This window comes from Syngnathus leptorhynchus, chromosome 16 (genome assembly GCF_054491065.1).
Source record: "Syngnathus leptorhynchus isolate UIUO chromosome 16, UIUO_Slep, whole genome shotgun sequence".
Lineage (NCBI taxonomy): Eukaryota > Metazoa > Chordata > Actinopteri > Syngnathiformes > Syngnathidae > Syngnathus > Syngnathus leptorhynchus.
Window position 1 is genome coordinate 8,561,867 of NC_141210.1, and position 25,027 is coordinate 8,586,893.

The 25,027-nt window shown below is 47.0% G+C and overlaps 1 protein-coding gene across 5 annotated transcripts in view; it reads right to left on the reverse strand.

The window, feature by feature from the left end:
• Positions 1–4,581: 4,581 nt before the first annotated feature.
• The window catches only part of cep112 (centrosomal protein 112), a 43,602-nt gene continuing 23,156 nt past the window's right edge, over positions 4,582–25,027 (reverse strand). For 4 of the 5 annotated variants that reach the window (XM_085934740.1, XM_085934741.1, XM_085934739.1 and 1 more), the window contains 6 exons: positions 22,844–22,906; positions 21,442–21,591; positions 8,649–8,738; positions 5,318–5,419; positions 5,140–5,204; positions 4,582–5,049 (listed from right to left, as the gene is read on the reverse strand). In XM_085934740.1, the coding sequence (XP_085790866.1) occupies positions 5,034–5,049; positions 5,140–5,204; positions 5,318–5,419; positions 8,649–8,738; positions 21,442–21,591; positions 22,844–22,906 (486 nt within the window). In that variant the 3' untranslated portion in view covers positions 4,582–5,033. The remainder of the gene's footprint in view (positions 5,050–5,139; positions 5,205–5,317; positions 5,420–8,648; positions 8,739–21,441; positions 21,592–22,843; positions 22,907–25,027) is intronic. The other variant, XM_085934742.1, reaches the window with a different exon arrangement.

A 25,027-nucleotide genomic window follows, 5' to 3' on the forward strand; every position in this document is an offset into this window, starting at 1 on the left:
TTGATGAGCTTGGACATCCCCAACCTCTGTGCTGGGTGAGAGCGTCCATCAGGTGTGTCTCAGGAAATGATCCACTTTCACTTCATTTGTTCAGAATTTATTGGTTTGTTCGTGATGTACTACAGCAACAGGCAGAATAATAATTGTGCAATTAGCTTGCTAACTGTTGCCAACAACAAAACAACATTCCTGCGTTCAACCAAACGGGCCCAGAATCTTCACAGAGGAAGTCATTGAGATAAGAACTTCACTATTGATGAATATTACATCCAGCTAAAGGCAGGAACAAACAAACGCAGAAGTCAAGGACACCTGGTGGCATTAACGTGCAGTTGTGCGTTTTCTCACGCTGCATGGAGGCACCTTGTACATGTGCAGGTGTTCCCAATCAAGTGTCCGTTAAGATACTCTGTGGAGAAAGATGAACCGTGAACAGCTAGGCCATCTGTTACAGGCTGAATTCAAAGCGACTCATGTGGGTCGTACGGCTATAAAATGAACAATACCAGACAGACGATGTCGCCATTTATTTAGCAACAGATAGCTGATGCAGGGTGCACTCAATGCACCATAACCATTCAGGGTGATGAAACAATTTGAATCGCAGTGAAAACAGTGCCAGCCGGCAAGTCCAACGGCAACCGAGACGCACAATGCTCAATAAGACTAAGCTAACAAAAGCTGCGCAAGAGTGCATCGGCTTGACCTCCGCCATAAAACCCGCCGGGGTGGAGAGCATCGCTGGACCGATGGCATGGGCCCCTGCTGACCGGTAGTGAGGGCCAGTTGGGCTCTCACGTCCGGCCTCATCAACGAGGCTCACGGGAGGTCCCCTTTGAGGTTGGCTCGTCCAGAGGAGATCTGCGACTGACTGCGAGCATCCTTGGCTCTTGCCACCCCCCTCCCAAAAAAAAAGAACCCCTTTGAAAGGGGGCTTGCAGAGAAGAGTTTACGGGCTGTAACCATCACTCGGTTGGAGAATATTTTATTATTACCGGGACAGGTCACACTCACCCCAAGATACAAAGAGCACTATAAATAGAGTGCGCGCATCAATCAAATGTTTGATTAGAGACAGAGCTGTTTCTGCTGCCGCTGTCATGAAGTCGTGAAACACATCCTTTTCAACGACTTGAAAGGCTTTTTTAATGGCGGTTGTAACTGCTACTGGCCACCTCAGTTGCCGCCATAAACGCCGGCGGGTGTGCGCATGTCTACCGGCGCTGTCCTGGCCAGAGCTCGTGGCATTGTGATCGCTAACTGGTCTCAATGACAGGATTGTGCGCTGCCGTTCCTCTCGGCTCGGGGTTAAACTCTTCTGTGAGACCCCTTTGAAGTATTCATCCCTTTATCTGGAGCCGAAGCCAAGAATTTGGGCTGGGGTGGGGTGGGGGGGGGGGACAATAGAAAACGAAACCAAGAGGGAAGCTTACCGCAATTATCAAGCTGGGCCATGAGGAGGAAGTCAGCTCACGCGGACCCGGCTAGGAAAAGCCTGGAGATAAAAGGGCCAGTCCATGTAGCACAGGGGGTGGAGTTGGAGGGCAGGAGAGGGTTCTGTTTCAAGTTTGTTTGGTGTATACACACCCCAAGCCACAAGCGATTGCCGCCAGAGGAAATGGAGGCTAGCTCTTCAAAGCAGGCGACAACAAGGGAAGGGGGGTTCAACAATGGCCTCTAATGGGAGCGAGGAGCTGCATGAGGATCAACACAGCAGATGTGTGAGGCGATAAAGGTGTGCTTCTACAGAGCTGTTCCGTTCAGATCGGCGATCCTCAGTCTTTACTGCCTGGGTAAGAGGGTGGACTGCCATTCACACACCTATGTACATTTTCAAGTCGAGCGAGGCGGTGAAAAGGGTTCAGTTGGAGGGGAATCAAGTTGCATCATTTGAGGCACCAATTGAGCCCAGAACGATGCGCGTTTCTTGTGTGGAAATAGATCAAAGTCGGCGTGGGAGTTGTCGCCCACCTGTGCAGTTTGATGATGGCAAGATGGACGTGGGAGAGGCATGTGTCAGACCGGGAGTGGGATGGCCGCAAAGAAGGAGACATGAAAGGAAGGCACAGATGAAATACAAAATGGGAGAGGGAGGGGGCGTTGAAGGTTATTTATGCCCCTCCCTCTTTTTAATCCCATTTTGCGCTTGACTTTTAAATCTAGCAATGTATAGAAACAATGTCGGATGCAGCGTCTAATCCCGTTTGGGCCATGAAGCCGGCTGCGCTCTGACAGTAATGACTTTCATTTCCGCCTCTTTTGGCATTCGAGCCGACCAGCACACAGTCGACCGGCCGGACGCCACTTTGTTCCGCCATGCTTGACGGGATGGCCGCCCTCCTCCCAAATCAGCCTCAATCCCAAAGACTCTCTCACATCCTTAATCTATCACTTGAACCCTGCGGACCGGCTTCTTCCTCTGTGCCTCCCTCCGGTGAGCTCATTAACTCAGTCGCTCCTTCGATGTCTTACCTCAGCTTCCTACATCGCAAAACAACTTTGTCGACTGCCCATTTTATTTTATAAATCTATTTAGACTACTCTTAAGACAACCAGAAGCAAAATAAACTGTAGTTCCTGAGATATTCGGGATGTTATGCTTTGGCATCCTATTATTGTTATCAAAAACTCAATGTAAACTTTAATGATTGATTTGCATAGTTCGTTCATCCATCCAAAAATCATTTGCTAGCTGTGTCCTCAGCGTTTGGCATCTCTGTAACAACACATGACAACCCAGCAGGCCACAATTTATTCAGAGCACACCGCAGGAAGCATGTATCAGTTTGAACTGGTTTTGCACAAATTCCAGTTTTTGAGAGCAACCCTACTCGAAGGAGCGCTCGCTAATAATAAAAATGGCTGCGCGTTCTCCTCCTCAGCTTCAAGTCAAGTCAGACAATGACACAGACGCAACCTGCTGTGCCGTCGTGGCGGAGGCGATAGCGCCTCTAAAGCCGCTTTCAAAGCACACAGCTGCGTCTCTTTTTTACAGCCAGAGTGACAGGCCGGGGAGGGAGAAAGAATCGCATGCCATAAATACCATAGGAACAAAGAATCATATGAGACAAAGGAGGTGATGGTAGACAGTAAAAAAGCGCAAGTGAAAAGTGTCACTGCCGCCAGACATGTTCATTGACACGAGTAGGCAAAAGCAGGATTCAGGTGCCACGCCCACGTTCAAGATGTCACTCAGGGCAAAAGCAGGCCTCAAGTGCCATGGCCACATTCATGTCATTCAGGTGCCTGTGTGGAGTGGTGCAAATAAAAGTCCCTGACCTTGAGTCTTTTTACAGCCCGCCTTATCTCGGCCTCTTGTCCTCAAACAACCTGTCGGAGGAACAAAAGAACGCTGATAACAAAAAAAACTTTGAAGGGGAAAACGTATTAACCGAATAATCTCCATTTTGGATTACCACTGTGTCATAAAGCAATTTCATGCGGCCTTTTTTTTTTTAACCTCTTCCTGTGAAAGACACTTGATTGTCAGCGGGCTGCCTTGAGCGTCAGGCTACTGTCAAAAAGTCTTTGCGATGTGGAGATAAGTGTGCCGCTTTCATCCTTAATGGGGCTGCCCGGACGACAAGCGGCCCTTCATATTTACACACAGGCAATTACCCATCTTATTTTGGTGGAGACAATCAATTAGCTGTCAGCGTAATAAACCGGAGATCAAAGCCACATTGGGCGTGAGCGGTGGAAAAACATAGACGACTCATTAGGGAGGAATCGACGGCTGCCGGTAATGCGCATTGTGCTGCGTTTCCTCATAGTTGCAGAAATGACTCATGGGCACAGAGTACCTAGATCATGAGTTTAACAGGGAGAAGTTCTTGAACACATGTCAGTTGACTGCTCAACAGATAATTGTTGCATTCAAACAGTGTCAATTTGAGATTTGAAAGCAGGGGATTTTATTTGTAGGAATGAGAGCGAGTGCAAGCGTGGAGCTAGCCACGCCGCTGCCACTTGATCGCTTGACAGATGCCAAAATGTGCACTGTGTATTGCAAGTCCAAAGGTATTTATGTGAGCCAGGCGTCCATTTGATTTAGAGAATGCAGATAGGACAAAGCGGTACGGAACATAGATGGATGGATGTTTATTTGGAGGCCACGTTCATTTTTGTAGAAAAACGATGGTTTCTTGTAAAAAGTTAAAAAACGTGGCGGGTCACGCTCAGGTCGCGCTCCAGAAAAAAATGCCTTAACGTTTACATTCCACCTTTCTCAGATGACATTCTTTCTTTTTTTGCTCTCATCACTCACTGCGCAGGCAGCTAAATGAAAAAGGCCGTCACAGAAAGAAAGACAGGCGTCAAGTTTCATTGGGAGACAGTCGAGCGGCTCTTGCAAACACGCACATGTGGTGTAGGTGAAGAAAAAAACATGGCCATTACGTGCTTTGAAAAATACCTTTTACAAGACACAAAGTATGGATGGAATGTGCGCAGGGCAAAGGCAAAGTTACGGCACCTCAGCAAGTGCCAGGCGCGCGACCAAAAAAACACCCATCTCAACAAAGACTGAATTGAGAAAATCAAATCAATGACATTACTCAAGGGGAAAAAAAATTGTGAAAATGAAGGAATGTCTTTTATTAAGAGAAATTGTGAGACATTCCAACAAATGACATGAAATAAGGATTTAAGTATTTCAAATAAGTATTGACCTCAAGGATGAATCTTGGATATGTAAGACCATCTTAAGAAAATTGAAAGAAGAATAAGAAAAATTCCAGTTAAAAAAAACTACAAAAAAATAAACATCCACTTCTTTCTAACGAGTTTGACACAATCGTAGAAAAATGAAATTAACTTTCTGTGAAAGAGATTTATATAAAAATATATGATCTTGTTTTAGGCGTAGCTAATATTGAGGCTGGTGAGTGGCATGTCAAAACGAGCGCTGGTGGCATCTTAGGAACTTTTCGAAACCGCCAGCGTAAAATGAAGTGTAAAGCGGATGTGGCGGTGTGATCAATGCTCACATCTCATTGGCCGTCTACGTTCCTCTCGGACTGTTGTCCCGCGCTTTACCGGGCCAGCAACCTGCATAGAACGAGTGGCAAAATCAAATCAAATTAAAAATCGCCTTAAATCTGACTGGTGGACATTCTTTTGAACATCTGACAAACTAACCTGTTGTTGTGACATGCGTCTGAGCTTTCCTGTAGGACGTCAGCCCTCCTCTGAAGGAAATTGACCTGCAACAGGAATAAGCATGATCAACATTAAGTGACGTTTTTGTTTGAATTGGGAGGGGTGGTGTGTAAATGAGAGATTGACGCCAAAACAAGCCAGGATGAAGAGTGGCCACCTGAGCTTTGAGTGAGGCGATGGTGTCCTCCAGTTCCTGTCGGAGCTCGGCGGGAATCAAACCTTTCATCTTCTCCTCATACTCCCGACATACCGTGGTCACCTGAATGACCAAAAAACTGTTGAGTGCGGACGTATCTTGTGCCGCTCGAAAGCCAAGGGAGCTGCGGACTCCATGCACATCTTTTTTTGGAGCGGGCAGCAGCATCCACGTGAGCGCACACGCACGTGAGCACGTGCAGTCAGCAGGCAGGCAGGCATTCCCACTCCATTCACAGTTCATGAGTGATCCACCAGTCAGAGCGCCTTTACGTCACCACGAGGGGGTCCCACACAAACCGGCATAACACCCGCTAGTGGCGTCGCTAACTCGATGACACGGCGCATTTACACAACGCATCATTGTGGCAGCAGAGACTCTGTGAGTTTGCTGGCGACGTCTCCGCTGGGGGAGGAACTGGAGGAAATCTGTCTTGGGCAAAATTACACGGCGAACAAACCAGAATCTGATTATAGAAGCCGAGAAAGGCTTTCAAAGCGACACGAATGCAAGGCTCGCCGGCCAAGCTTGGCATCTCACAATGATGCGCGCAAACGCAGGCTTGGAGCTACAAAAGCATCTGCGGCGTGAATCTTATTGCTGAGTCAGGTATTTTGGGAGCCCGAGTCTGATGGATGACATGAACAGAGCAAGTGCCATGGCAAATTGCTGTTGGGCGGAAGCCTCCCAATATTTTTACCTTGACTTGCAGGCTAAATTTCAATATTCCCCATTAAAAATAAGTTGCTGCTTATGAAGCAGTAGCTTCTGAAGCATAGCATTTAAAAGTTTAAAAACGGCGAGTCACGTTGGCCGGTGACTGCTGAAATCAACGCTCGTGTAAAACTGAGGCCATCCTTCGTGACAAAACTTTAGGATCCAAAAGCCGTTCCCCGAAGCAGCTGACTTGAAGATTTAGCCTGTATTTCAAACGTCGCTGCAGTTCCCCATCGAAATTGTTTTGAAGACTGCTCTGACGAGCGTTTTCCCCGCTCAGTCATTGAGAAATTACAACATTTCATCTAAATATAGTCCTCAGATGGCGGGGCCCCGTCGCTACTGTCATGCGTCGTGTTTTTTTTTTTTCTTTTTGACAGCTGCCAGCAGAAGGGAACAAGCCCACAACACTTTGAACATTCAAGTGAAGTTTGTCACCTCGTCGCCGGGAAGGCTGACGTATGCTAATCAAGGCGTTTGTTGCCAGGAAGACATTTTTGCGACACCAGCGACAAGAAAAACCTTGTGAGGAACAAGGCGGCACATCGAGAATGACGCCACTCACAAAGTTTGCACCAAGTCGCAAGCGTGCCATGATTTGAAAGATTCCTTGCCTTGCTGAAAGGACTTGAGAAAGAAAAAAAAAGGGTGGAGAAGATTAAAAGTAGCTTCAGATCTGGCTGAGGGTGTGGGAACTGACGTGGGGTTTCCCAACTTTATTGAGGGCAGGCACCCATTTAAAATCTTAAGGTGCAGATGTTAGTCGTGCCAAAGCTTCAAACAAGCGCCGCACATTCAAAGAGCGCGCTGTCGGAAATTTTCCCACAAAATTTACCGTTGTACAGCACCAGAGACACACAAATCCAAATTCCGACCTGACTTTGTATTGTAAAACTCCATAAGAGGCTTTCAGTACCGAAACTTGAAACAAATGCAATGTCAAATGTAATTTTTCTTGCAGGTATTTTTCTTGCCGTCTTGTTTGATTGTCACTGCTACACTGGATCTTAATGATGCCCACTCTTTTCGGGGTGGTAAATATTTGATGCATTTTTTTGTATTTATTTTTTAGTACCGTAATTTTCGGACTACAAATCGCTCCGGGGTATAAATCGCACCAGCCATAAAATGCACAATAGAGTGAAAAAAAAACCATATATAAGTCGCACCGGAGTATAAGTCGCACTTTTGGGGCAAATTTATTTGTCAAAATCCAACACCAAAAACAGACATGAACCAGCAACAACAAGCGAAACGTATGCTAACGTGACATATACACAAACGAGGAGCTGAGAACGGGCCTGACGTAACATTCAGAGTTATTCAAATATGTATTACATAAATAACACGTTTATCAAACCATCTGTGTCACTCCATTAAATCCATCGATCGTTCTTTATGTAAACAATGCCGCGTATGCGCCGCATATGTGCCGCTGACATCGAACTCGTAAGTTGCATTTCTAATTATTGCACAGACCCATGTAATGATATATAAAGTATATTTCAAATAACTATCATATAACAAAAATATTATCAAACCATATGTGTCACGTCTAATCATCAAATCCATCGATCAAATTCTTCGTCCTTTATGTCAACAACATTGCGTGTGCGCCGCACAGATCTAGTATATAAACTATATTGTAGCGTTAACAAAGTACCAGGAAAGACATGGATATGGTAAACGGCTCTTGACTTAACAAAACAAGAGTTCAACGAGCCAACAACTACTGAACCGTAACGATAAAAACATATACAAGTTGCTACACGAAATAAAATATATCTATAACATAAATACGTTTTTCAAACCTTGTGTTACTCCACATCATTAAATCCTTCATTGTGGGGCCCTTCGTCATCTTCGTCATCCCGTAATCAAATCCTTTGTCCTTTACGTAAACAACCGCTGCGCGGCACCGGTGACGTCACTTGCAGTTCAAATGACTTGCTACATCGTGGTTCGTTTATCGCGGTTTCACTACATCGCAGATTTTTGAATTTTGAAAATTTGTGAAAAAAATCACATATAAGTCACTCCTGAGTATAAGTCGCTCCCCCCCCACCCAAACTATGGAAAAAAACGCAACTTATAGTCCGGAAATTACGGTATATGCATATATAGTATATGGCCGTCACTCGACTTTTCAAATTAAAAATAAAGTTATAAACTGATGTGGGTTGCCATTAGTGCCATTAGAAAAAAAACACACCAATGAGGGGACATCCGACAAGGGCCATTAGAAAAAAAACCACACCAATGATGTAACGCTCAACCTTCAGCAGTTGCTGAAGAAAATCCGCTTCAAGTCTAAAGTGCAGATGACCTAGAGTCACTCAGAGCGACAAGCTGGAGATACACTTGGCTCTCAAAGGGCTCTGTGTGGACGCCTTTGAGCGCTGCAGCGACCTCGTTTGGTGCTCACTGCTAAGCGCTTTTAATTAATGGGGGGGGGGGGGCACATTAAATAGAAGGGCAAAGATGTGACGGAGCGCGTCGATGATGCAACATTAAGCTGGACTGAGTCATGCGGGGCCCCGGCGTGAAGAGATCCAGACGAGGGGCAGCCCATTACCTTCTCTTGGTTCTTCAGCTCTTTGCCAAGCAGCATCTTCTCTGAGCTGCGTAGACGCCTCTGGAGACTTTCCACCTTTTCCTGCAGAGCCTGAAGGAAGGAAGGCAGAAGAGCGTCAGGCGGCTTGTCGACGAGCTGGAACATCAGGTCCAGGTGTGCGCAACGTGGAACTGATGAGGACGAGGCTAGCGTGAAAGCCACACGGGCGCAATATCAATGACTGAGAGCACGGCACAAATGGGTTCCGAAACAATTCAGATTCAAGTGAGAAGACGGGTCTCAAACGCAACGTCTGAGGGCCAGATTGAGCCCACCATTCATTTTTCTGTGGCTCACTGAAGCAAATAATAGTGCATCCACTTGACATTGCATTTTTTAATGAATTGGATTTGTCTTCATTTGAGTGAGTTGCCATTGACAAAAGTATTGAGACGGGAGGAGGAATGGGAAAGAGTCCACTGCGGCTCGATGAGCTTCCGGACAGTAAGGTTGTGACCGTCCTCCATTTGCTTCATAATGATTGGCAAAGAAAGGCCCCAATAAAGAAAGTGATCAAAGCCAATTGCTCCTTGTGACTTGACGGGTAATTATTATGTCATGAGTGTAATTACGGCGAAGCTAACCTCATTTAGCTACTTTTAAAGAGCAGGGTAGAGACTTTCTCACACTGGGGATTAGCCAAGTTTTGGAGCCCCGGCCAAGCCCATCATTAATGCAACGCTTATATTTATATTTGCAAGGCAATAAAAGCGGGGCAGCATCTCGCATCCGTTCCAAGGGCTCACTTGATGACATTGCCCAAAAAGGGCGGCAACATTCTGACAAGAGGAGCAAGAAGGGAATATAAGCAATGAGAGGAAAGTCATGAATGCATTGTGTGTGTGTGTGTGTGTGTGTGTGTGTGTGTGTGTGTGTGTGTGTGTGTGTGTGTGTGTGTGTGTGTGTGTGTGTGTGTGTGTGTGTGTGTGTGTGTGTGTGTGTGTGTGAATGGAAAGAATGGCGCGCATGAAACACAGAAGCAGATGTTTGGAGCGCAGATGTGGACACTTCGTCTTTGATTATTGGGCATGAAAAGGTGCACATGTGCGGCACACACACAGCAACAAGTGTGTGTGTGTGGGGGGGGGCACATCTCCCCTTGCAGGAGTTGAGTGAGCGGGCCGGGTGTGAGACTTTTTCTGGTGTGCTCAGTGGCCAGGTGAGAGAGAGGCCTGACCACCAGACGCCAGAAATCCCACGTTGGAGTGTGTTTCGGGCTCCGGGGGGCATGAGACGGAATGCTCTTCAAAACTCCGAAGCGTTGAGGCTTGACTTCCAACCTGGGCCCATTTCAAAAGCATTTTCCATGCTGACATGGAGCTCGGCAGGCAATTTCTATGGAGCATTTGGTGCCATTCATTTCCAGATTGACAGTGTTCATTGGTCGTCCCGATGCTACTTTGCAGACGTCCTGATTGGCTGCCCACAAGGCTACAAGCGTTGCTGAAGATTTCATCATTCCATTGTGTTTATCATCAACCAAAGGCTGCAAAATAACACGAAGAAGTCCAAGCCGACGGATCGACACGCTTGTTATGTGAGGGAAAGCTAAGCTTGTCTCTGAAACTGGCATATTCCAATCGATTGCTCACAGCTCAAACCGCCGATCTCGGGGGACTTCAACCCACTCCATTTCTTTACCTGGACTCCAGTTGAGACTGTTCAAATGTTCCATGAAACAATGTGCTCATGCTTCATAATTGATTGCTATCATGACTGTTGTTTGCTTTGGGAAAATGTGTCATGTGATCAGCGTCACGAACCGCATCGCATGCCATATCAAAAAGTTAACAACCAGGTGCAGTGGTGCAAAAGTCCCCGTTTCGCCAGTTCAACCACTGCAGCGCGGTTATTACGCAAAGCCTTTTCAACTTCACATCAAACAAACAAATTGCAGTGGCAGCTTTAGGGCGTCATTTTACGTGTCACGTCAAGTGAAATGTGACTGACAACTTGCAAACATTGGCGACGCCCAAGAAGATTTTTAGCGTGGATGCTGTGTTAAATATAGTTTGGAAGCAGCCATTTCGGGTGAATTCCAGAGCTCCGACTTTGACCACCTCCTACGACCCGATGAGTCTCAGCATGGGTGGCATTCTTTTGAAAACCTAAAGTTGCCTTGTTATGCAAACCTTCAAACTGGAAAAAAAAAAAAAAAAAAAGGTGGCGGCTCTCAGGTGTGGTTTTTCCATCTCCCAAAATGTGACAAGGTGACTTAACAGCTTGTAAACAATCGTGGCGCCCAAAGAGATCAGGCTGCATGCTGCCAAAGAAGCATTGTGTCTTTTGTTTTAAACCAAAATCAGGCAAGCTGTAGGAACAGGACTTATGACTCTTGGCTCTCATGATCTATCTGATGGACCTACCTTTTAAGCCATACCCTAAAACAACAAAAAAACAATGGCCAATGTTTAGGACCACTAAGCCAAACTGAATTTAAAAAAAAACACACAAAAAAAACAGGTAGACATTTGAGCATAGTTGCCTGAAGAAGCCGCCCTGACTGGTTTAGTCTGAATTTTTTAGTCTGAAATGGCAGGCTGCGTCCTCCGAAAGAGTCCAAATTTGTCCCACGGAGGATGCGGCTGAGAAATTTGAACACGGCTGAAGTCAGCAGGTTTCTTGTAAGATGTGGGACATTGATTGGCCAACGGCTGCCCTACCAACCCTGCTCAGTAAATGGGGCCTTTTTCAACTGCAAGCGGCTGTTTCATGAGAAGATGCCAGAGATACGTAGAAATCAACTTGGAAAGCGCGAACCTAAACTCAACATGGATCCCCGCTGTCCCGGAAGAGTGCAAGCGTGACGAGCCAACAACAACCTCCCCCCCGCCCCCCAGCCACATCTTTGCAATAAAACCACTTGTGATTCCCGCAAGTGTGACATAGCAATTTTGCAGGTCTTCTAGGAAGTGAGACTTTCTTGTGGGCCTCGCTGGTGTCATGTTTTGTCTCTTTCATGTGGCTTCTGTATTTATGCGCTTCAAAAACATCTCTGAGGGTTGAAGTCATTACAATAATAGGGACTAATCGAGAGTCCAAATCGTTCCCCTGATGAATCATACAAAGACGGTTGAAATGTTTCACTGCTAAAGCGGGCAGACGGAATAGATAGTCACGATGTACACGGCAAAAACACCCACATATCATATTGAGTCCAATAAACGTCACGTCCAAAGATCTGAAGAAAACACTATAGCTATTACTCAATGTGTTGCGTCTGTCTCCGTGGCAACCACTCCGAAAAACGAATGCCGGTTTTGTTTTTGTAGGCGTTCCGATCGTCAGAGGAAAACGTTTTCAAAACCCACCACTCTACGAAAGAGCGCTTATTGACATGCAGGGCTCGTACGTATGTGCTGCAACAAACAAACAAACAAACAAACAAACAAACAAACAAACAAACAAACGTATGTTGCGCTCATCTTTTACACGCAAGAAAGTCCAGATTGTTCAAATGTCAAATTGTGTGTGTTTGATCTGTGGAGGATTGTGGTTAACTGCGTCCAGATGCTGAGAGTGATGTGGCCTTTATCTGCCATGCATCTTTGCAAAACAGACCGGCAAGAAGTGGGAGGATCTCATTTGCTCAGAGAAAACTGGCGAGAGAGAGAGAGACAGAGAGACAGAGAGACAGAGAGAGAGAGAGAGAGAGAGAGAGAGAGAGAGAGAGAGAGAGAGAGAGAGAGAGAGAGAGAACGCAGGAAAAAAAAAGGTGAAGAAAGGTTGCAGACCATCTGAAAGGTGAGAAGTTAATCCACTTGATGGCCTTGAAACAACTTCTACTCGACTGAAACAAGCCTGTTGCTGCGGCTTGGGCAGCAACAGGCGCACACAAACTTCACCAAGATGTGCGCACTACAGCGTCAAGCGAGCGCCAGTATGATCTCGCCCTTCTGTGACGCCTTTCCTGGGTGGTCTCCTCCTGGCGCAGATAAGCGAGGCCAGCGTGGTGCGTCTCCCAGTGGGAGAAGGGGGAGGGGAAAGGAAAATGCCAGGGGCCTCTTTAAACGTGACTTTTTTGTTCGGAGCCGCTTCAAGTGCGGCAGGCGGGGGCCTTCTAGTTGCAGAGACCTGTCAGAAGTTTCTCCCAAAATCGAGATTAAAGAGATGACACTCAAGTTGCAGACAGGAAAAACCCGCACACGCGCCCGCACGCACGCATGCTAGCAGCAATAGTGGAGGTGTGCAGGAGGGTCTACTGAACTGCTTGTGAATAATAGAGGAGAGACGGACTGCCAGACACGAGTACAGATTTTCTTTGAACTGCACTTGAGTCAAAAGGATGTAGGGAAAAGTAAAGAAGTGAGGAGGAGGAGGAGGAGGAGGAGGAGTGGTCTCCCTCCTGACATGTCAGAGGGGAGAAACTTCTCCCCACCTCTCCCACTCCGCTGTTGTCCATTGTGATGCCACTGATGTCCAGTCATAAAGACACATCAAAAAGGCCGTAAGGGGGACGCACTGCACCGTTCTCGCTCTCTCAGCTAAGCCGCTGTGAGCATCAGTAAAAAGAGAATTGGAAACCAAGCTAAATGCACCTTACGTCCACCCGCGCGCTCTGCGAGCATTGTGTCTCAGCTTGATCAAGTTCTGTAGCTCTGGGGATGCCAAGTACGTTTAGCCCAGTCCTTCTCAAATAGTGGGGCGCACCCCCGATGCCAAGGGGGTGTGTGTGACCCCGGGGAACATGCATTTTGTTGGCTGTACTAGATCATCCACGGCAGTAGGTGGGAGTGGCGGTATCATTGTAAGAGTGTGCGTAGGGAGTATTCACTCTATAGTGTTGAGGGCACGGAACATACGCACACACAGTACAGAGCAGGCACAGAAAAGTGCAGTGAGACACCATGGAAAAATACTTAACAGGGTTGAAAAGAACAGCGGAGAAAGACGGAGATGAGAGAAATGAGTCACCCGAAAGCTAAGACAAGGAAATATGATGAAGCGTATGTAGCGTACTTCAGTGTAACTACGGTGGGAGACGAGGAAAGACTGGCGTGTTTACTGTGCCTTGAAATGTTGGCAGCGGACAGTATGAAGCCAAAAATATTAAGGCGGCACTTAAAGACATTGCACACGAATCACGCTGATTGAGTTTTTTTCAGCAAAAACGGCCTGAATATTCCCAACAATCATCCCGCTTTGTGAACCCTACTTCAGTCAATCATCGAGTACTGTTAGCATCATATAAAGTAGCTTACCAAATTGCTCAATACAAAAAAAACCCACACCAAATAGTTTTATTCATTTTTGTTTTGTGGGTTAAAATGTTTTATACACTGCTCAAAAAAATTTAATGAATGTTTTTTATCAGGGTATGGCATGAATTCAATTACACTTTTCTGATAAGGTTTTGGTCAGGCACGTGGCAGAGGGGGTAGTTAATCACTTTCAGCTGCATTGGTGTTGATGGAATTAACAACAGGTACACTAGAGGGGCAACAATGAGATGGTCCCCAAAACAGGACTGGTTTTGCAGGTGGAGGCCATTTCAAGCTCCTTCCTCTTGATCTTTTTTAACTGTTTTTCCACGTGTTGGCTTTAGCAAGAGTCATTATCACGACTGGAAGCATGAGGCGATTTCTTAACCCTCCTGAAGTTGCGCAGATTGTCCAACTCCTCCAGGATGACACATCCATGTGTGCTGTTGCAAGAAGATTTGATGCGTCTCCCAGTACAATCTCCAGAGTATGGAGGAGATTCCAGGAGACAGGCAGTTACTCTAGGAGAGCTGCACAGGGCCGTAGACGGTCCTCATCCCATCAGCAGGACCGATATCCGCTGCTTTCTGCAAGGAGGAACAGGTTGAGCACTGCCCGAGCCCTATAGAATGACCTTCAGCAGGCTACTGGTGTGAATGTTTTTGGCCAAACAGTCAGAAAACAGACTTCACGAGGGTGGCCTCAGGGCACGACGTCCTGTAGTGTGCCCTATGCTCACTACTCAGCACCATGGAACTCAATTGGCATTTGCCATACAACACCAGAATTGGGAAGTCCGCCACTGGCGCCCTGTGCTTTTCACAGATGAGAGCAGGTTTACCCTGAGCACCTGTGATAGACGTGAAAGGGTCTGGAGAAGCCAAGGAGAGCGCTATGCTGCCTGCAACATCATTCAGCATGACCGGTTTGGTGGTGGGTCAGTGATGGTCTGGGGAGGCATTTCCATGGAGGGACGAACAGACCTCTACAGGCTAGAGAATGGCAGTCTGACTGCCATTAGGTATTGGGATGAAATCCTTGCACCCATGGTCAGACCCTACGCTGGTGCACTAGGTCCTGGGTTCCTCCTGATCCACGACATTCCCGGCCTCATGTGGCAAGAGTATGCAGACAGTATCTGGAGAATGAAGGAATTGACACAATTGAATGGCCCTCACGATCACCTGATCTAAACCCGATAGAACACCTTTGGGACATAATGTTTCGGTCCATCAGACGCCGCCAGGTTGCTCGTTAGACTTTGCAGGAGCTCACTGAGCTCCCACCATCCGTCGTCTCATTAGAAGCATGCCGCAACGTTGTCAAACATGCATACAAGCATGTGGGGGCTGCACAAGATATTGAAAAGAGTTTTGAATTGCAGAAATTGAATTTAGGCAAAATGGACGAGCCTGCCACATCATTTTTTCACTTTGATTTTTGGGGTGTCTATATACTGAGCCCTCTGTAGGCTGAAAACTTTTATTTCCATCAGAAGATGTGGCATCCTTTTGTTCCTGAGACATTAAACTGTCCATATCAGTACAGATATCCAACTTTTTTTTTCACCATTAAAATCTGATGTGTTTTCAAAGTGTTCCTTTAATTTTTTTGAGCAGTGTATATTGTGGTCCTGAGTTAATGTTGATTACTTTGAATTGAACATTATTAATTGCTGTTATTTAATATGATTTGTGTTTATTATTATTTTATTGTATTTTTTCAGCACAAACTGGCAGTTGGTCAAGAATGTTTATAGTTTAAGTAATTATAATTTATTTTTTAATTTCAGGCAAAGTGATGCACTTGGAATCTGATCTGTTACAGACTAAAAAACAACATTATTAATAAAGTTATTATTTGTTGTAAATTGATCTTTCTTTTTTATTTAGTTTGTGTTTTCTTTAATGTTAATAAGGGTACAAGCATGGGTGGCGCAAAGGGTGGCGCAAAAGGTTTTCTTCTCCCTGGGGGGGCATCACAGAAAATAATTGAGAAGCACTGGTTTAGCACAAGGGCGGCTCCCCGTGTCCGTGTGGGTTTTCTCCAGGCATTCCGGTTTCCTCCCACATCCCAAAAACATGCTTGGTAGGCCGATTGAGCACTCCAAATTGTCCCTAGGTCTGAGTGCGAATGGTTGTTCGTCTCTGTGTGCCCTGCGATTGGCTGGCAACCAGTTCAGGGTGTCTCCCGCCTACTGCCCAATGACGGCTGGGATAGGCTCCAGCACGCCCGCGACCCCCGTAGGGACTAAGCGGTTCAGAAAATGGATGGATGGATGGATGGATGGATGGATGGATGGATGGATGGATGGATGGTTTAGCCAAAGCACTGCAGGCAACAACGAATAAAATCAAAGAATAAAATCACAAGAAAATGTCTGCAGGGTCTAGAGCATTTTCTATTCGGGCTCCAGAGCTCTGGAATGCCCTACCAATGGATATTAGAACTGCTACCTCAGTAGAAACATTTAAGACACGTTTAAAGACATATTTCTATGATATGGCCTTTAATTAACCTGTAGTGGGCGATTCGGCTGGAGTTTGTTTTTGCTCCCTCTCCCCGACCCCACTTCCCCCATCCCTCCCTGGCTGGGGAGGTGGTTAGGTGACACCCAAGCTGACAGCGGCTATCTAGATTCTCGTGGACCAATTCAGGATGAGGGAACTGCAGCAAATTACCCTCCTCGAAGACACTGCCAGTACGATGGAGGCCTTCTCCGACAGCTCTTCGCTTTGGCCTGGACATCCACTTTTTGATTTCCATATTATGTATTTTATGTGCCCTCTTTGCATCCATTGCAGCCTGGTGATCCTGGAAGGGGGATCCTTCCATCTGTGGTCCCTTCTCAAGGTTTCTCATTTTTCCCCTGGTAGGGTTTTTTTGAGTTTTTCCTTGCCCTTTTGGGAGCTCAAGATCAGGGGATGCTTTGAGAATAATTGTCAATTGTTTGTCTATGTGAAGCCCTTTGAGACTGCTTGTGATTTAGGGCTATACAAATAAACTTGACTTGACTTGAATGTTGAAGGTTTTTGTTCAAAAGCTAAAGTTACGCGATATTGCCGTTTCAGTCTTTTTTCCGCCGTGCAAGAGCAAAAACGTAGTGAGGGCAGAAAGACAGGTGGCCAAACAAAACATCCATCTCCTCTGCACCATTTCAAGATGGCTGCCTCCAGTCAAGTTGTCTGCCACAGCATTTTAGAGAATAAATTGCTCCATTTTGAAATCGATCCCTGTTTTATGGTTAGAGTGCACCCTACGCAGTGGATTGTTTTGGTGATGGAAGCACAGTGCACTCATTTAGCCATTTCCAACTATAAAAAAGTCCATATTAGGTCCACGGCCGGACTGACCATAGGGAGAACCGGGAGTATTCTCGAAGCGCCGGCCTAGGATTGGCCTGCTGGCCTACGTCTCTCCGTTTTTTTGTTGTTGTTTGTTTTGTTTTTTAAGTCTGCCGGTGTGGCGGTGCGCCTATCAGAGACAGCCCAGGCCAGGCCACTTAGGTGACTCAGGCCACGAGCATGTGAGGAGGGAAAGACGATTGGTTTATATCAATTAACACCCGCTACCACAGTATGTATCAACCACACAGCGCGTGTGGAGGAAGGGGTGTGTTACATATGTCAGGTCCCAGCTGCTGTGGTGTGTGTGTCGCTAGCGAGCGGTGCAAGTGAGGATAATGGACTTCAGACGTGATAAAAAGAAGAGGAAAGGCGGTGCAGAGAGGGACAAAAAAGAAAGGCGCAGGAGGATGACGTGGCCAAATGCAGAAAAGTTACGGATTTATTCAGCCTTCCCCACGGTGCCATCAAAAACTGTGTGTGTGCCCGCGCGTGAAGGCATGCCAGTTTGCACATGTTGTGTGCATATGTGCCGCTGCCATGTAATAAGGCTGTCCCGCTGTTGATTTATAGTTAGATTTAGTTCTAGTTGATTTTGTAAGTTGAAGAGTCATTTGTTATTCTTTCTTACATGCACATTCGTCTAAACTTTGTAACTGGCCCTGGCTAATTTATTTATAGGAATGTAATCCTCGACACCATCACAGAGAACATCCACTGTTGTTATGCAGCTTCTGCAGTGCTCTGCTCAGAATTTGACTGCATGGACCCAAGAAACTTTCCTTACATCAGGGATAAAGGGCTTCCAAAAACAGCTCTGGGAGAGCTTAGCAAATGCCTGGCCATATTTATCATATTTGCTGAGTGTGCCACAATTCCAACCTTACAGGCAGAACTGACTAGCCTTGCTAATCAGTGGGAGACAATGAAGATGACACCTTCAGCTTGTTGTAAAGTCAGGACAGACATTGAACTTTCAGAAGCGGGTGTGCACACTGAGAATCCTGAGGAGGGCCTGGAGTTGGAAAACACTCATTACTCCTCTTGTAATGACTGTCCCATATGCTGCTATTACGTCCTGTCTCATTTCAACTTGCTCACAGATGCCCACCATGTCACTGGTCTAACATACATGTTCTTGCTGACGTTATCTGTAACACAAGTGGCCTGTGAAAGGACCTTCTTCACACTGAGATTTGTGAAGAACAGACTTTGAAACTCCATGAGCCAGGACCGCCTAGAGGCTTTTCAGTTGATGTCAACAGAGAAGGAAATATTAATAGAACTTGACAGCGATGATATCCTTGATAAGGTGGCAGAATTCAGTGCTTTGATGCGTCGCATCCTGACCTTCTAAGGCAGCATTTACAAACTGTGGGTTCTCGACTTAATTATAATGGGTCAGCAGGGATTCTATATTTCCAGCACTTTATTTTGGTAATGTGTAAAGAAGTTGAAGTTATTGTTTCAGTCTGAAAAATAAATAAAGAGTTTGTCTTTATTACCTGTCTTCAGTATTATTTTATTTGATCATTATTTGGCTTGAAAAATGAAAACCAAAATATTGACTTGTACTTGCCATTTTGTTAATATACCTTTTCTTTACATGATAATGACGGTGTACTGTAATTTTCGGACTATAAGTCGCTCCGGAGTATAAGTCGCACCAGCCATAAAATGCACAATAAAGTGAAAAAAACATACCATAATTTTTGGACTATAAGTGGCTGTCGAGTATAAGTCGCACCAGCCATAAAATGCACAACAAAGTGAAAAAAAACGAATGTAAGTCGCACCGGAGTATAAGTCGCACTTTTGGGGCAAATTTATTTGTCAAAATCCAACACCAAGAACAGACATGAACCAGCAACAACAGGCTAAACGATACGGTATGCTAACGTGACATATACACAAATGAGGAGCTGAGAACGGGCCTGACGTAACATTCAGAGTTATTCAAGTAAGTATTACATAAATAACACGTTTATCAAACCATCTGTGTCACTCCAATTCATTAAATCCATCAATCTTGCTTTATGTAAACAATGCCGCGTATGCGTCGCACATGCTGACGTCGGACCCGTTGTTAGTTGCATTTCTAATGATTCCACAGACCCATATAACGAGATATAAAGTATATTTTAAATAACTATCATATTACAACAATATTATCAAACCATCTGTATCACTCCAAATCATTAAATCCATCGATCAAATTCCTCATTCTTTATGTCAACAACGCCGCGCGTGTGCTGCAGAGATCTAGTATATAACTATATTGGAGCGTTAACAAAGTACCAGGAAAGACATGGGTTTGGTAAACGGCTATTTATTTAACAAAACAAAAGTTCAACGAGCCAACAACTACTGAACTTCCAGCCAGGGAGGTGGAAGAGAGCTCCATAAAATAGGACCGGGCGTGAGTAAAAGCCATGTCCGAGCCCCATCCACCGTCCCTGGACAGCCACCCGGCTGAGCGCCGGCCCCCGACTTCCATCCACGGAGGTGAAGAAATCTCCGTAGCGTATGACCGGGCGTGCGTAAAAGCCATGTCCGAGCCCCATCCACCGTCCCCAGACAGCCACCCGGCCGAGCGCTGTGACCTACGTGACTTCCATCCACGTAGGTGAAAGAGAGCTCCTTGCGCTGAGGGTAACAACCAATCGCCACCCTTAAAAAGTCCCAAAGCAAGGCATTGTATCTTTGTCAGCAACTTTTTCACAAAAGAGGACATTTGCTTGACATGTCTGCGCACACACGCGCACGCACACACACACACACACACACACACACACACACACACACACACACACACACACACACACACACACACACACACACACACACACACACACACACACACACACACACACACACACACACACACACACACACACACACACACACACACACACACACACACACACACTCGCTCATCTTCTGCAGGTATCCGCAGCACCTGTTCTTGACCCACTGTTGCCATTTCTTCCCACAGGCAAAGTCATCCATCCTTTCAAGTCGCTCAGAAACGAAGGCATACAATAGACCGGCGCAAGTCAGCACGAGCTGCCACAAGGAGCCAACTCGCATTGTTTGTTGCGCCAGTGCCCGGGAAGCCTTCATTAGCACTGCCGGCTAAAAGCGCATGCGAGCGAGTCGTCTTCCAACGACGGGAGCACGTATTATGTATGCTGTCACTTCACTCGGAGGATGTCCAAAGGAAGACCTTGCCTGCCTTTGACAAGCATACCAGGAATCAAAAAGGTGCGCCCCAACACAATATAGCCGGCCGACATGCGCTGCGCCACAGACAAGGGTACTAACTCAAAGCTAGGTTTGCTCCACAAGCTTGAGGGACATAAAGAGTGTGTGGATAGAGAAGGCCAAGTCAGACAAGAAGATTTCAGTCTTGTGTGCTCAGGCGGGCAGGCTATAGAGAAGTGCTCCCGCGGGGAGCGAGAACAGCGGCGCTGATCAAAGCCCTAGCGGGTGACACTGTGGGCGGAGTGCCATTGTTTATTCACCAGCCACCTTTTGGCAAGGCGAGAGGAGCATGTGTGCCTCCGAAACAGTTTGAAGAGTTGGAAAAAGTAGTCTTGGAAAAGTGTGTGTGTATGTGTGTGTGTGTGTGTGTGTGTGTGTGTGTGTGTGTGTGTGTGCGTGCGTGCGTGCACTCACCTTTCACTTGGCAAGTGGAGCGCGGCTTGCAGTCGTGACACATTTTGGCAGATGCGCAGCACAGCAAGTGTTTGCGACCAGAGGCACCACCGAGCAACCTTGCGAGTCGCATAACTATTGATGACTTTACAGACATAATCGTGCTCATGACTTCAAGCTGCTAATTTTTGCTCATACAGACACAAAGCCCTCCGACCACACGTGACCTGCCCGCCTCGAAGCGCAAGCCTTACATTGAGTATCCCATAAAGGCCTCCACCACTGACGCCAACGCCATCACAGAACAATAGCCATTCCACTCATTTAGGTTCCTCCCCCGAAGCCCTTCGTGAGCCTCGTCATCCGCTTGACCCGCAAAGTCGTCTTTAACTGGTGGCCTACGTTCAGGAACATGTCCCTTGGCCCAGACACTACAGGCAGTCTTGATTTGGCCTCTCGTGGGCGCCCGCTCAACTGCCGCCGCATCCGATGCTCAACTTCCATTTTCATGTGCTCGCCTTGTGAATAGCATAAAGCCAAAGTCGCCCTGACCTGGTTGGCCTGCTCGGCCCGCTGGCTCAGATCTCTCCTGTCTTGCTCCCGTTGATGGTCGGCCTCCTCGCGCTGCGTCTCCATCACCTGCCGCAGGGCAGCGGCTTCCTCTTTGGCGTTGCATACGGACTTCTGCAGCTCAGCAATTATCTGGAGGACACAGAATGAGGAAATGTGCACCGGGAATGCGTTTGAGCCCAAGACCGAAAGCCTTGTGAGTGAGTGAGTGAGTGAGTGAGTGAGTGAGTGAGTGAGTGAGTGAGTGAGTGAGTGAGTGAGTGAGTGAGTCGGTCAGTAAATAAACTTTAGTCGCCGTCCCAATTTTTGAGGAACACGTCGTAAGGGGCAAACGTTCTCAGGCTTCTTCATCTAAGTCGTAATGAAAACACATTCCACATGTGCAGTGGATTTCAACGAACGCTCACCTACAATCATGGCTTGCCCGCGGTGGAAGAAAAGGAAAAAAGTAAACGACAAAATGGATGAGACAGGGCAAAAACACAAGTTCCTCTTTGAAGCGCCGAGCCACTTTGTGTTGGCCAACTTGCGGTGCAAAAAGGGACTGCCTTGCCTTGTCATTCCAAAATTAACATTCTATTTAAGCCAGCGTCAGGAAAGCAAGGCAAGATGACAGAGCAAAGCCAAGCGGACAGAGGTGTGTGTGCGTGTGTGTGTATGTGTGTGTGTGTGGGGGGGGGGGGGGGGGGGGGGGGGGGGGGGGGGACGCCGGTGGCGTGCTGGTGCCGTTCCTCGCTTTGTTAGAATGCAAAATGCATTCAGCTCTGAGGCAGCAATCTAGCTAAAAGTCAGAGAGGCTGCAGCAGTAAAAGAAGCAAGAAACACAAGGTGCAACTGTTCATCCAATGCGTTCCTAATAAAGTGGCAACAAGTGGAATAACATGGCCCATTTTGTTGATTCGTGCCTGCGAGTCACGTTGTGAACACATTGGCGTGGCTTGTCAACGGCCGCCCAAGAACTGAGATGCCCTCCTATGAGAGCATCATACAAACACTCATGCGCCGATTCCCTCCTCCTTTCTTCCTTGCTGACCGGCCGAGGATAAAAGGAGCCATCTCCTGCCAGTACGGCAGCTCCACCCACTGCGTGCCCGCTCGTGAAGTGAGCGGAGAAGAAGAGTGAGGAACGGTTCACAGGTCACCCACTCGCAGATGCGCTAATTAGGGCCCGTTTGCGTACACGAATAGGACCGTGCACTATCTATGTGGGCGCGATGCTCGCGTAAATGCGGCGCTCCCTCCGGATAATGCTACCTTTGTAATTGGGCTATTAGGAGCCGTGCCCTTTGGCAGGCAAGAAGGGCTCCCTAACCTTTGTGGTTCCCAGGCATCTTGTTTACATTGGACTGGGCTACGTGAATTCAGTGTTCCGTGAAGCGGTTACCTTTGCGGACCTGGCGAGTGTCTGACTGTATTCCTTCTCAATGTGCTTCAAGCTGCTGTTGGTCTGGAAAGACACAGACAGGGAGTCAAGCATGACCATGAGAATCAAGTGACAGTGCCATGAAATTTTTTATGCCCTCCTTACGTTTTCCATCACAGAGATGCTTTTTATCTTTTGAGTCAAACACAAAAAATGACTTCTAAATCATGATTTTATTGATGAAGAAAAATATAATGCAAAGCTTTTGTGCTAAGATAAAAACAAGTAATTGCTTGTTTAATTACAAATTAACGGTGAAAGGTAAGTTCAATTTCACTGGCCAAACAGCCCGATTTGTTCAATTAAAAAATACAACCAATATAACCTACCAGATTGGTGTACAAAACCAACCAACCAAACAAACAAACAAACAAACAAACAAACAAACAAACAAACAAACAAACAATCACACAAAGCAACCAGGCCACCCATCAGACAAGTCTGGCTGTGACCTTGTGTGCCGCCCTCCCTCCCTGTTGGCACGGGGCCACTCGGTAGTTACTGCACATGTTGCGTGTAGGACGCCATTTCTATTTGATCTCACGCCAACAATGCGTCGCTTAACAACAAGGTTGGGGGCTTGGGGAAATTAAAACCGAGCTGCCAATTAGCTACGGGGGACAAACAAAGACATCGGCCCAAGACAAAGAAGAAGAAAACGGAGAGGGGCGGGAGGGGGCTCCTTGAAAGTGTCTTTGGCGTCGACACGTCTGTTGCTGTTTTTAGATGTGCGTTGTAGTTTTTCCATTCTTTTCAAAGCCAGTTATCACACATGAGCCAGCCGCATGTCAGACGTCAGAATGTTCGAGTGGCAGGATGCATCATGCGGTGCAGCTTGGAAGTGCCTTGCTCAAGACTGGGAGGCACACTCAGAAGTTGGTCAAAAAAAACACACAGTGCTCACTACTCAGAAATTCCCTTTACTGACGGCCACTCGAGGGAATATCGCAGGCAGAATTATACAACATCATGCATTATATAGTTGAAGGTGCTCATGAGCCCATAAAGACGGATCGTAACGTGCATCCTCGTCGAAGGGGGGGGGGTAAATAGAAAGCCGAACCGTTTGTATCGAACGTGTCGGTGCGAACGCGTTGGTGCGAACGCGTCGGTGCGAACGCTTCGGTGTGAACGCGTGAGCACGTTCAAAGCGATGGGCTGCGCCTCGCTGAAGGCATTTGCGTTGCGCCGAGGGCGCTCTGAGGCTGCGCCGAGCTCTTTGAGCGCCTCGCCCGCCTTTGAAGAGCGCCAGCCTGAAAGTCGCTCACCAGAACTGAATTCACAGTCAGTAACGGGAAGCAGCCAAGAAAGTCAAAAGATGTTTCAAGGCCACCTCATGGAGGAGCCAAACTGTGAGCTCAGTCACTGCAGAACGGAACGGAAACACCTCGCGCACAGTTCTTAACAATAAATTCTGCATGTCTTTTCAAGTCAGTGGGAAAGAATTTTCAGAATGTGTCGAGCACAGTCCGTAACCCGAACGGGATATTGCATCCAGATGGCATTTTTTATCCCCCCTTGGCTCCTCCCACACGTTTCCAATAATCTCGCATCGCCGAGGAGCACTTGTGCTTTTCGGCGTTGCAGCCCAACTGGGCAGGGAAGACAAAAGACGACAATGTCAGCCGACAAAAAGGCTGGGACGTGCACGTGAGGGGCAAAGGGAGCGGCGGCAACAAATTGTTGTGGCTGATTTGTTGGCCTAAGGCGGGAATTGAATTCTGGTCTTCAGCTCCAGCCGCAGTGGCATTTGTGAGCATTCAAAACGACTCAGTAAGAAGAGTTCAAAGCGGTGGCGGCGGCAGAGCCACGGGAGACGCTATTTGCTCGTTTGTCTGTAATCATTGCCGTCTCGTAGGGAAGGAGCTGCTGCTGTAATGACAAGAGACTTTCGTTTACATGTCGCAGTGTGCCACGGCTGCCTGTCAGGAGACATTCTCTTCAAGCTTACTTGCTCGCTGTCAGCGTCACACGACACAAATATGGCACTGACACCAAGTATACATCTAAATCGTACAAGAAGAATCAGACGTTAACTGTTACACCCATAACCGTTATCCAGTAACGATCCCCGCCCGGTCGCCGTTTAACGCTTACAATGAGCGCCGAGCTCACGAGCTTTAATCTCGACCTCATGATTGCGTT